The sequence below is a fragment of the Martes martes genome, assembly GCF_963455335.1.
Source record: "Martes martes genome assembly, chromosome: X".
Taxonomy (NCBI): Eukaryota; Metazoa; Chordata; class Mammalia; order Carnivora; family Mustelidae; genus Martes; species Martes martes.
This window is the reverse complement of record NC_137897.1, coordinates 37,784,299-37,796,320: the sequence shown is the minus strand read 5'-3', so window position 1 is coordinate 37,796,320 and position 12,022 is coordinate 37,784,299. Positions and strand designations below refer to the sequence as shown.

At 34.6% G+C, this 12,022-nt stretch overlaps 1 protein-coding gene across 4 annotated transcripts in view; it reads right to left on the bottom strand.

Moving 5' to 3' along the window:
• KDM6A (lysine demethylase 6A) overlaps positions 1 to 12,022 on the bottom strand; it is a 200,565-nt gene that overhangs the window by 83,770 nt on the left and 104,773 nt on the right. For all 4 annotated transcript variants that reach the window (XM_080794729.1, XM_080794730.1, XM_080794731.1 and 1 more), the window contains exon 6: positions 10,183 to 10,303. In XM_080794729.1, coding sequence (XP_080650855.1) covers positions 10,183 to 10,303 — 121 coding nt within the window. The remainder of the gene's footprint in view (positions 1 to 10,182; positions 10,304 to 12,022) is intronic.

Genomic DNA, 12,022 nt, shown 5'->3' with positions numbered 1-12,022 from the left:
TTCCAGATATAAACTCAGAAAGACTTTATCAAGAGAAATAATCATTAGCAAGTTTTCAGTACTGTATTTCAATACAGAATGAACAAAACTGCACTTGGTCAACGAGAACCCTCAATTAACAAAAATAAACTAATGTCAGCTATCCAGTGTTAAAGTGAAAGGAAGGTTAGAAGGCATCGTTTGGTATGAACACAGTAGCTATCATTCCTTCACAAATGTCTGTTATGTGCAAGCATAATGAGGCTGGCCTACATTTGCAGTACTCTTTAAAATTTAAGGGCTGTAATATTCTGAATGGGAAAACCACTAACAAAATGACTATGACCCTTAAGTAGTAAATATTTAATTCATTTAACAAATGTTTGTTAAGTTATCTATAATGCCCTTAGGACAATGCAGGCACTAGGAATACAATGGTCAATGAAACAAAAGTGAAACTTATTTGTCATGGCTGACTAAGTGAAAAAAAAAAAAAAAAAAACAAAACCAACATCTGAACACTTTAAGAACTGCTTTTATTAAAAAGAAATAAAACAACAAAGAACTGCATTTATTCTGCCTTGGCCTACTAAGCAGACTGTATATATGCTCAAACAACCCTTTAGTGTGCTATCACAGCAACAGAAACCAGACTATTTAACTGAGTATTTGTATACCTGAATTTAATGTAACACTGTATGTCAACTATACCTCAGTAAAGAAAATAAAAAGTGAGCACTATGAAAGCAAAGCTTGCTTTATAACCACTTGCCTTCCCCTGGACAAAAAGAGCAGCACAGCAGCCACACTTTCAGACTGTACTACATTTCTGAGTCTAATTTATCCCGTCGGCTTACATAGAGAAGAGAAGACAGACTTTTCCTAACTGAGCCATCAAAGGATACAAACTGACCTGCAAAGAAAGTCTTCAAGATGGCAGTATTTAAGTTTTACTATTACAAAGACATCTCACAAAGAGCAGAGAGATGCATAATTCGAATTGCCTAGACTACACTTCATCTATCAATATGCAATGAAACCTGGCAGAAGCAATTCTGGACCATGTTTTATGTAAGTATTAATCAATCTTAAAAGCACCAATGAAGCCACTAATGTACCTTTTCAAATCCACAACATCATGAAATATTAAATATTTCCAAATAGTGACGTATAGAAAAATTACTTGGCAACAGAAATATATTCAAAAACATGCATGTGAAAATGAAGGAACTTACAGAATAATTACTAAGTATAAGAAACTAAGAAAAGCCACATAAAACTACCCCATAAAAAGAAAAACAATGATATACTTTCCAGTAAACTGAAGGGAAATGAAGGACTGGGGTGGGGACAACATGACCTCAGAGTTTCATTTTTCATATCTAAACCAGATGCAAAATAGATGTACCTATTAACATAAAAGCCAGCAGAAATGACTATCAATTATAATAATCAGCCCTGAGATCTGAAAATACCATGGTAAAATATCCAGCACCCATCCCTGCAAACCAACAGAAGCAGCTAAGAAACATCTGCACCTCGCACGGAAATACTGCAGTAATGAAACTGACTATTGCTGTGTGAAATAGTTATCATGCGGTAGAGGCTTCTGTAGTTCAAAGACTATATACAAACCTCAAGGCAGAAAACATTCTACAGAAAATTAATTTCCAAGCAAGATTTACCTAACATATTTCTTTAATGTTATGGCAATTTTCTTTTTATAGAGCACTTCTGGTCCAATTTAACAAAAAGGATCTATTCATAAAAATTTCTGTTGACATCTTAATTACCAAAGTCACCTTTTGTTTTAAAAGCTTTTGATTTGTTCAATATTTCAAAATAACTTCATAGCATTTTGCTTTATATAGATTAAGGAACTTGATTTCTAACTGGAGGAGGACAATCTATATTCATGTAATTAACACATAAAACTCAGGTTTCAAGACTTTCTTTTTAAATTGTTTTAAAGAGTTCTAGCTGTATAGTCTGTGATTATCTCACAAATCTTTTCAATTGTAGAACCCCTCAACTATATTCCCAATCCTGAAGACAAGCAGTGATATAACTTTTTTTTGTGGTAATTAACAAATTACTTATGTGTGTATAAGTTATTAAAATTTATAAGTTATTAAAATTTAGAGCAATGTTTGGATTTGAGATTCAATCTTGGATGTTCTGACTCAGTGGGCTGGGGATGACACCCTGTAAACCAAAAAAAAAGCTTCTACAAGTTACTCCAATGCACAATCAGGGTTAAATGCCACTGTTTTAGTTTTTAAATTGTGTACTTGCTCCCCAAAACTTTACTTCAGACTATGTAGACAAGGTGGGTATAGTCGATACTGCTGTCTCTATTCAATTAGTGTAGACACAGTCTTTTAGGAATAAAATGGCAACACCAGGCACTCTGCTATGGCTATGCATCTATGGAAATGAATGCACGGCTCAATGAAATGAATGTTCTATTAGAAGTTTAAAAGACAATTCCATAATGGAACCCAAAGGATGTAAATGAGGGAAAAAAGAAAAGAGGTACTTCAGGCTGAGGAAACAAGTTATTTTTACATAGCACTTATGAAAGAGGGTTTTATGAATCATTTTAAGAAAGAAGAGGGAAGACAGGTTGTATACTCTTGCAAGTCAAGTGATTTTTTCATTTTCATTGTTACAGATTGCCACAATGAATTAAAACCAACAACTTCATTCCTAAACCTAATAGTCTTGATAAATGGATGAGACTAGGGAAAGGTCCTGGGATGTGATAGTACTTCAAGGATTCGGTCTCTGAAAATGAGATACAGAACTGGAAGTAGAAAGTTCTGGTAGGGTGTTATGAGTCACATTGCTGGGTAAGCTGATCTGGTTGAGGTTCTTTCAAAGCCCTCAAACTCAAGTTCTTCTGATTCTCTGTAATACAAGGTTATTACAACTGTTTTGAAGAGAAACTCTACTGCACACCAGTAACTAATAGCTAATGGATCCTGGCAATCTTCAGTCAAAAAAGAAGTCTCCAATCTGGTGTCCTCTAAAAGTATCCCTAACAAGGAAGTAAAAGAAAAGACACCGTATACTGAAGATGTTCAAAATCTTACTTCTTTTCACAGTCCTTCTTTACAGCTCCAGACTTCTGTCAGTCTATAACAACATCTGATATGCCTCAGGTACTTCCATCTCAATCTACTCCCAAAGGACTTATTGCCACTCAGAGTCTTTCCACCTCCCAATCCCAAAACCTGCTGCTACTTTATCACCTACTTCAGTTAACGGAAAAATGAATTAAGTCAATAAATGAGGAATCTGTTTCCACACTGAATCAGTTAATAAATTAACCCTTATGGTCTATAGAATGTATTACCTCTCATTCATCCATTCATCCACTGAGAACCCATTTATCCCATGGATCTTGCTCATCTTTTTTTCCTGTAACAGTGTCCTACCTAGTCTTCCAACTCATTTCTATCATACTTTATGAAAGGTATAAAACTGACTAGAAATTTTATAACACTGGTTCTAGTATGTGTCTAATCTGTGTATATAAATGATCAGAATACAGGATGACTTGTTTCCCAAGTTCTTTAAATCAAGCAGCGTACAATTTGTTTTCACATCAAAATTAAGACTGATATTTACACCAGTAACAAATACAAAGCAAACATGATATATATTTTATAAACGGGATAAAATCTTGTTTTGGAACATAACCTCTTTTTTTAATGTGGCATTAGACACACGGAATGTTTCACGAAGTTGCATTTTAAGGCCAAAATATTTACACCATAAATTTAAATAGTTATGGGTAAATACCAAAAATAAACACGTTTTGATTAGAAATGATTTCTTGTAGTTAAAATATATTTGAGGAGATAAAACTGAACTGGGAAACCTGGACTCACCCTAACTCTTCCATATCAGAGAATGGTGACTGCACATCTATGAGCAGTCATGTCCTTTTCAAACATGCATTTTCGAGCTTCACACTTAAAGCTACATATGTACTAGAACTCAAGGCAGAAGTAAGTAGCAAATGGAAAAACGAAACTGGGCAGGCAGTGTGAAGTGGAGAAAACATTATGTGGTGGCTAGATAAACCAATTAGGAGATCAACTCATATAAGAGAATAGTATCCAGGAAATATTAAAAGGAAAAGTACAAGTTAAAGAGTAGAGGAAAAAGGAATAAGCAGGGCAATCATTTTTGCCCATAAATAAGTAAAAATGGACAGAAGACAAAGTAAACAGTAATGACCATCCTTTGCCAAAAGGAACAGTGATATTTCATTCAGGTAAAGCTGAGTTCCACTGTTAATGTGAGAATTAAGGAGCTATTGTTTAAAGGTACAAACTTGCAACTAGTAGATAGCTAAGTCCTACAGAGCTAATGCATAGCACAGAGATTACAGTCAACAATACTGTATCATAAACGTCAAAGCTGCTGAGAGACTCAACCTTCACTGTTCTCACCACAAGAAAGAAATAATTATTACGTGATGTAATAGAGGTGCCAGCTAATGTTACAGTGGTAATCACACTACAACATATAAATGCATCAAATCAACATGTTGGACACTTAGGACTTACACAATGTCGTATGTCAATTTTATCTAAATAAAACAATTTTCAAAGAATTCAAATTTTCAAAATGCCAGCTAGGCGAGTTAAGCTATTGAGCACCATGAAGTACTAAATAGGGCAGGGGCAAGCAGTGGAGAAGTAACAGCAACTTTCATGATCTTCAGATACCTGAACTAATAAAAATATGCCGGTAAAACTTCAACAAAGAAGTTTTAGATATTACAAGTATTTTAGAAATTTAAGGTGCGATTAAAATTAATTAATAGCATACAAATTCTCAGCAAGTATTTTTATAATAAACAGAGTTCACAGTATCTTAATTAAATGACTCATCTATTCTACATTAAAAAAAGAGGCAGCATTTTCATAGATTCCAAAAGTGGTTTCCAAAAGGAAATCTATGTCCTCATGCCTATACTTATCTCTTCTGCCTTAATATCTTGGCATAAAAAAATATGACAATAAAAGTCCTGAGTCTATAAAGGGTCTAAGATGAAATCAGAAGCCTGGAAATGAAGCAATTCCCGGAGAAAAGTAAGGTAAAAAAGAAAAAAAAGTGGAAATGCTATTTCACTCAGCAGTTTCATGCCACATATAACAGTAGAGGGGAGACAAGCTGAAAGAACTGGTGAACAGGAACATGTGGAGAAAATATATGCACTGTCACTCTGTCTAGAAAAAAAAAATTCTGTTAAAAGGTGATAAAACCAGCCTCTCCAGCACCCCCCTCCCAGCTTTTCCAGCCCATCCTATTTGAGGCATTTATCATTTTTATAGCCTCTTCCATTTATCTACTCAAGAAATACTCGGAAAAAAAAAAAAAAAGAAAAGAAAAGAAAGAGAGAAAGAAAGAAAGAAAAATACTTGGCACTTGGTGCAATGCCAAACTAACACCTAAGTCTCATTTGAGTTCAGTCCGTTTCCTTTGCATTGTCTCTGCAATTCTCCTCTTCCTATCTCTTTCATAGCAACCCTTCAAATCAGCACTTACCATCTGTAAATACCAAATTATGAAGGAACTTACACTGGTATCCAGCCAATTACCCACAGGTTCCCATTAAAAAGCCATACTTTTTACCTTTAAAAACCAAAAGAGTTTCAATGTCGACACAGTCTAGGGAAACTTAAATATGTAAATATTAGGGAGAATTTCTACATAATTTTCATTAAATTAAATAGATACACTGGCATTAACTGACTCCAGAACATTGGTGCTATTACATCTTATTTTGCATTTCCTTCCTTCACATGAAGGAAATAATTAAGAGTCTGTCAGGATGTGAAAATTAGAGGCATTATATAAAACTATTTGTCAAAATTAGTGTACTTTTATTGAAGTAATGATCATACACTGCCACACACAACAAATGTAACCAATTATCATTAACACCATTAGAAAGTAATGAAATAAAATTCTGAATTAATTATATGGTATTCAAGAGGCAACCAAACCCACCTAGGGGGGATATTATCTCAAGCAGGGAAGAAAAACAACAAATACCATGTAGAAATGTCACCCTGGAATGGACTCTGGTTCAGATAATATTAAACTGTTAATAAATTAAGAATTGATACTCCTACGACTCACTAAACATGAAATCCTTATTGGCCAATATAACAGAAAAGTAAAACCGTATCATTGAAAAGTAAGCTGGGCATTAACTCCACATTTCTGAGGATGGGCAGAGTAGCAAAAATACAAGTATTAAATTCTAGGATGGGAAAATGGATTTCACAAATGTATCTACACTGGTCCCAAATTGAGGAGTTTTAAATATAGACAAACTGAGGACTAAAAAAGAGGGGGCTGAAAAATCTTGTCAGATACTTTCATATATCTATATATATGTATGTATATATGTGTGTATGTATGTATACATATCTATGTCTATAAATTTAATCTTTACAACAATGTTGTAGAGTGGGGATGGTTACTCCAGTACTACAAACTCAAAGAGGATCAAAAGAATTAAGCATCTTGCCCAAGGTCACGCAATCAGTCCTATGATACGGTCAAATATTAAAACCAAATTTGCTTGCTCTGAGAGCTTTTTACATAGTACCAAAACAGAATGAATCTGTTTCAGAGATACATTTTGGTAAAAAAAGTTATTACCAGGGATAAACACAAAACAGGAGGCCCTGAAATCCATTTCCTGTAGTAGATGAAAATAAGAAATCTATTACAAAAATAAACTGCATTGGGCGCCTGGGTGGCTCAGTGGGTTAAGCCTCTGCCTTCGGCTCGGGTCATGATCTCAGGGTCCTGGGATCGAGGCCCGCGTCAGGCTCTCTGCTCAGTGGGGAGCCTGCTTCCCCCTCTCTCTCTCTGCCTACCTGTGACCTCTCTCTCTCAAATAAATAAAAAAAAAATCTTTAAAATAAATAAATAAATAAACTGCATTTTATTTTATCATTGAGAACCTGTATATGCTATATCCCTCTTCAAGGGTAGTGAAAGAAAATGAGGTGGAGAAGACCTGATCTATAATGGACAGACTGCCCATACCACCCCACACCAAAAGACTCTTTTACCCACCCCTCACTCCTCCATCAGACAAGAACAGTCTATTCAGGAAATTGAGCCCTGCTCCAAAACTGGGCTTAACTGGTCTAAGAGCAACCACATCTTTGACAAGAAATCAAGAGAGAATGGCCAATGGCCCATTTCTGGCCAATGAGATGCAGAGAGAAGTATTCTCGAAGACATCAACAGGAACTCAGGAACTTTCTCCTTTATGACATGAACGATCAAATATTTACTGAGAACTTATCATATGCCAGCACTATACTGAGCACCTACACCACTACTCTATAATATCTTTCTATATGAGAAATGAAAAATGAATCATCTCACTTTGACTGTATCCTTTGACTTTACTGAATTCATTTAATATTTCTAATAGTTCTTTGGTGGGGTTTTTAGGGTTTTCTACATTTCACTTTGATTGTACCTGGCAACCAGGCTTCAGAATAAGCCAACACAGAACAGAGAAGAAAATGAATCCTTGATGAAACCTTGTATCAGCTGAATCAACCAATCCTGAAGTTCACACTTCACATTATACAAGCTACTTTTTTACTGTTACTTTAATCAGCTTCAGTTGGTAGTCTCTAAAGTTTCTGGTTATCTATACCAAGAAACGTGCTTCTAGGAAACAGCTTTAGTAGTGGAAAAGTCATCAGAGGTTCCACATCTATCCATATGAAACTAAAGTACTAACCAGTCCACTTTAGGAAAATTGGAGGCCAACTAAGGGGAGAGGGACAAATCACTCCTTCTGATTCCTACCTTCATTTGCATTAAATGCTAAGCACTTAGAGTATTATACTGAAATACCTCCTCTCCTTGACTAAAAATGATGATGCCTAAAACTCTTCTTTTGGAAACAGGGAACGCTGGAGAGAGAAGTCTTTAAAAAAAAACAAAAACTCAATGTCAAAATGAGGTAAAAATCAAAGGCAACCTTCTCATTATGGGGAAGAGAAATAGGAAGGACTCCTAAAATTCTTTTCTCTGTTCACATAAATGAAATAAAGATCAGGATGATTATCAAATATTTTAACAAGAAGACTGTACTTAAAACAATTTTCCTAAATTGCTATGACTTGAAGGTTTGTTAGCCTTGATGCCTTAACAAAATTGTACACATGAAGTCTCTACTGAACCTGAGTAAGCAGGAACACTTTCAACTCAATGGAGTTGGAACACTGTCCAACACTGTTTCCCTCAATTAAGAAATACTTTTAAGTTATCGCCACCTTCATGGAAACAAGAGCTTCTGCATCCACAGAATTATGTAAGACACTACTGATGTTCAGACAGCCAAATTCTATAACATGGGACATTATGTGATTATCTTTTCCACTCAAATATATTTCCTGAGCAACATGGTTTACCCAAGCTGCTATCAAAAACATGTCTGCCACATATAATAGCTATATTGTGACAATATTATAAAATGATCAAATAAATTTATTTTGTATTATTAGACATTTTAAGAATCTCTGTTAGCTAATGTATACTGTGAATGTCCAAGAGGAGGTTAAAATATGCAAGGTGGCATATTTTCCATTTCAAATCCACTCACATCCCATAGTATACAGTTGACTCTTGAACACAGGTTTGAACTCCATGGGCCCACTTATATACAGGTTTGTTTTTTGTGTTTTTTTTTTTTCATAAATGTACTTTCTCTTCCTTATGATTTTCTTAATAACATTTCCTTTTCTCTAGCTTGCTTCATTTTAAGAATACAGTACACGATATATATGCACAGTATGTGTTAAGCAACTCTAGGGTACAGGTGAGGCTTACAATCAACAGTAGATTATCAGTAGTTACATTGATGAGGAGTCCTGACACAAAGATTTTCAACTTGGGGGCTGGGGTTGATGCCCATAACCCCCATGTTGTTCAAGGGTCCATTGTTTGAGAAGTGCTGCTCTATATTTGAAGAAATCCGGCTATTTCGAGGCATCCTTTTACTTTCCACACTACCTAATTTTACCTTGGCACCAATTCCTCAAACTGCACTTACCTTTGACAACTGTGTAAACAAAATACTTCATAATCTACTTGTTTTAGTGTTTTGGGTTGTATAACACTCTTTCATATCATCAGCACTGTTCTTTATAAACTCATGAAAGACAGAAACAGTAGGTTCGTAACTGTCTACTTTAAAACTCTAGAAAATACAGTTTTTAAAAAACCTACAATAGTACGTTATTAGCAAATTCAAATTACAACCTACTGTAAAGTCTCTTTACCATTCTTTATCTCCCTCCCTGCCTTCAGGATCAAGATAATCTGAGATGGAGATATTTAGAACATAGCAACCATTATACTCCTAAATCCACAAGAATTTAAACTTTTTCCTAGAACTTCTAATCCTTCAAAAAGCAATGCTTTTGTTGCACAGGAAAGCACTATTTTCCAAAGCCCAGGAAGACCTAAAGTGATGGCACAGACAGCACAAGAAACTCAATAAAAAAAATTGAAAAATATCAAATTTCCATAGTAAGTAAAATATTTAACCAACAATGTATTATCTTTTCCTAACAATGTTTATATTCACAAACCAGCAATTCAAATGACTTGCAGAGAATACATTTTAATAATTTAGATATATGAGATGTGCTCTGCTGGTAGAGGTCAACAGATTTCTAGTGAGACCCATGCAAATAAATAGGCCAGGATGGGATCACAGACACAGCACCATTAAGCACCTGGACCTGACCTCTATGCTGCCCAATCACTTATAGTGGACTGATTTAGATGTCCAAACTGAGATTGAAACCTTCAACTTCTCCTGATGACAGACTTCAATGAAAACTTGAAAGAAAGAAAGAAAGAAAGAAAGAAAGAAAGAAAGAAAGAAGAGTTTAATGGTATCATCAGTTACCTATGTCTTAGGATCATAACTACTTTGTACCCTGAAATCCAATCTTGTTTATCTTCTGGTTCACAGCTAATAAAACAGTTCTTTCACCTAAATTTTCAAATTTTCTTTTGAAATGCGAGTATAAATTCCAACATTTCTCATTGCTCTAATATTTAACAACAACCCATCCCCACAAAAATCCACAAAGTAAAACATTGTATCTTGGAAAAAACCCAAAAACCTACCTTTAAACTAGACTCATAGTCTGTATTCACTTTGAACATAAGCCCAAGTCGTAAATGAATTTCCTTGGCTCGACAAAAGCTGGGATCAACATAAAGCACCTCCTGAAATGCTTTAATTGCCCTGAAAGAATATAGACATAAGATATCTTAACTTTTTAATACTTGCATGAATTTTTGCTTGGTAGCACAGTAAAACTTCTGCTTTATGCAATACGGTTTTAAAGAAAATTTATTTTACGTGACTGTATTTAAAAAAAAAAAAAAAAAGACTGGGCAGTGGCACCTGGGTCTTTTATATAATTGAATGTATATCACCTAATTTAATATAAAGGGAAAAGAAAGATCAGATGAATGTATAATCAATTATTCAAATAGTATTTTATGGCTTAATAAAATTCTCAGTTTAAATAGCTGATTTCATTGTTTCTGGAATTTCCTAGGGGAAAGAGAGGTAGGACAGATAGTTTTATTTTTTAAAGAGGAAAGATTAATCCTGTTTCTAGTCTAATCTACAAGAGTAAGTCTTCATTTAAAACTTTTATCTTTCATATTTACATTTATAATCCATGTGTACCTTATTCTTTATATGGTGTGAATTCAGATTTCATTTTTTCCATACAGATATCCAATAGCCCCTGCATCATTTGTAGTAAAGACCATCCTCACCACAGCTCTGCAGTGCCACTTTGTCCTAAATTAAATGTCCATATTTATGTAGGTCTGTTCCTGGGTTCTCTTATCATCTATCACTTTCCATTGGTCTATCGTCCTATTTTCACCCCAAATTCACAATTTAACTTTTATAAATGGTATTGATTACCAGAAGAGCAAATACAAGCATAAGGAAGGAACACTTTTAACTGAATACATTTTTATACACCTTAATTTGATCATGTAGATATACTACTTACTAAAAAATAAATTAAAATCATGACAAGGAAAAATGTCTACTTTGAATTTTGAAAATTGTAATACCAGATGTAACAGTAAGTTGAGCATCATTTTAAATCTCTCTACAATATTTAATTAAGGCTTATCCCAAGTACCAGCTAATACATTCTTCACAAAGCTTTTTATCAACTATTCCCTGCCTCTACTTATCTTAAAGGTGGCTGTTTAGAATCTTAGAGGATTCTAAAAAGTCAATCTTTTACATAAAAAGTTCATAATATTATACCACAAAACAGAGCGCAATATCCCTTATGTCTTTTAAGTAACTTTATTTTGATTCATGCATTATCTATTTCCCAAAAAAACTGTGTGGGTCTATGTACATGGTTATTATAAAATTAAGGGTTCTAAAGAGTAATGTTTATTTTGAGGGTGGGTGCAATAGGTCTGGCATCAGATACTTTTATATCTGGTAAAATACTTACTTCCTTAAGAGGAGGCTGGGATCTATGTGTTAGATCACTTTTTAAATGGGTGGGTGTATATGTGTTTTATTATCTGATGTGTACAGGTAGAAGAGGGGAGCGAAAGACCTGACAGAAAAGAATTGGTGTAAATTACCATTCTCATTCAAAGGCAGCTTTCTATTTCTCTCAGACTTCAAGATACACATCTGCATGTTTTTAAGACATTCTCTTTGTACTTTTCTCAAAGCTTTCTCATAGGAGGAGGTATAGTTCAGCCTCTATTGTTCTCCTGGTCATGACTAGTGCTACCACCTTCTAACAAAACAGGCAACTGTTGGGGGGTGGGGATCAGCACATAAAAGGTTAGGAAGAGAACAACTGCAGCTGTAAATGAGGCCAATTAAAACAGGATACAATTGGGAAAGGGTATGCAGGAGTTTGGGGGAAGCTTCTGGGCTAAAAGGCAATTTTTTATTTCCTGA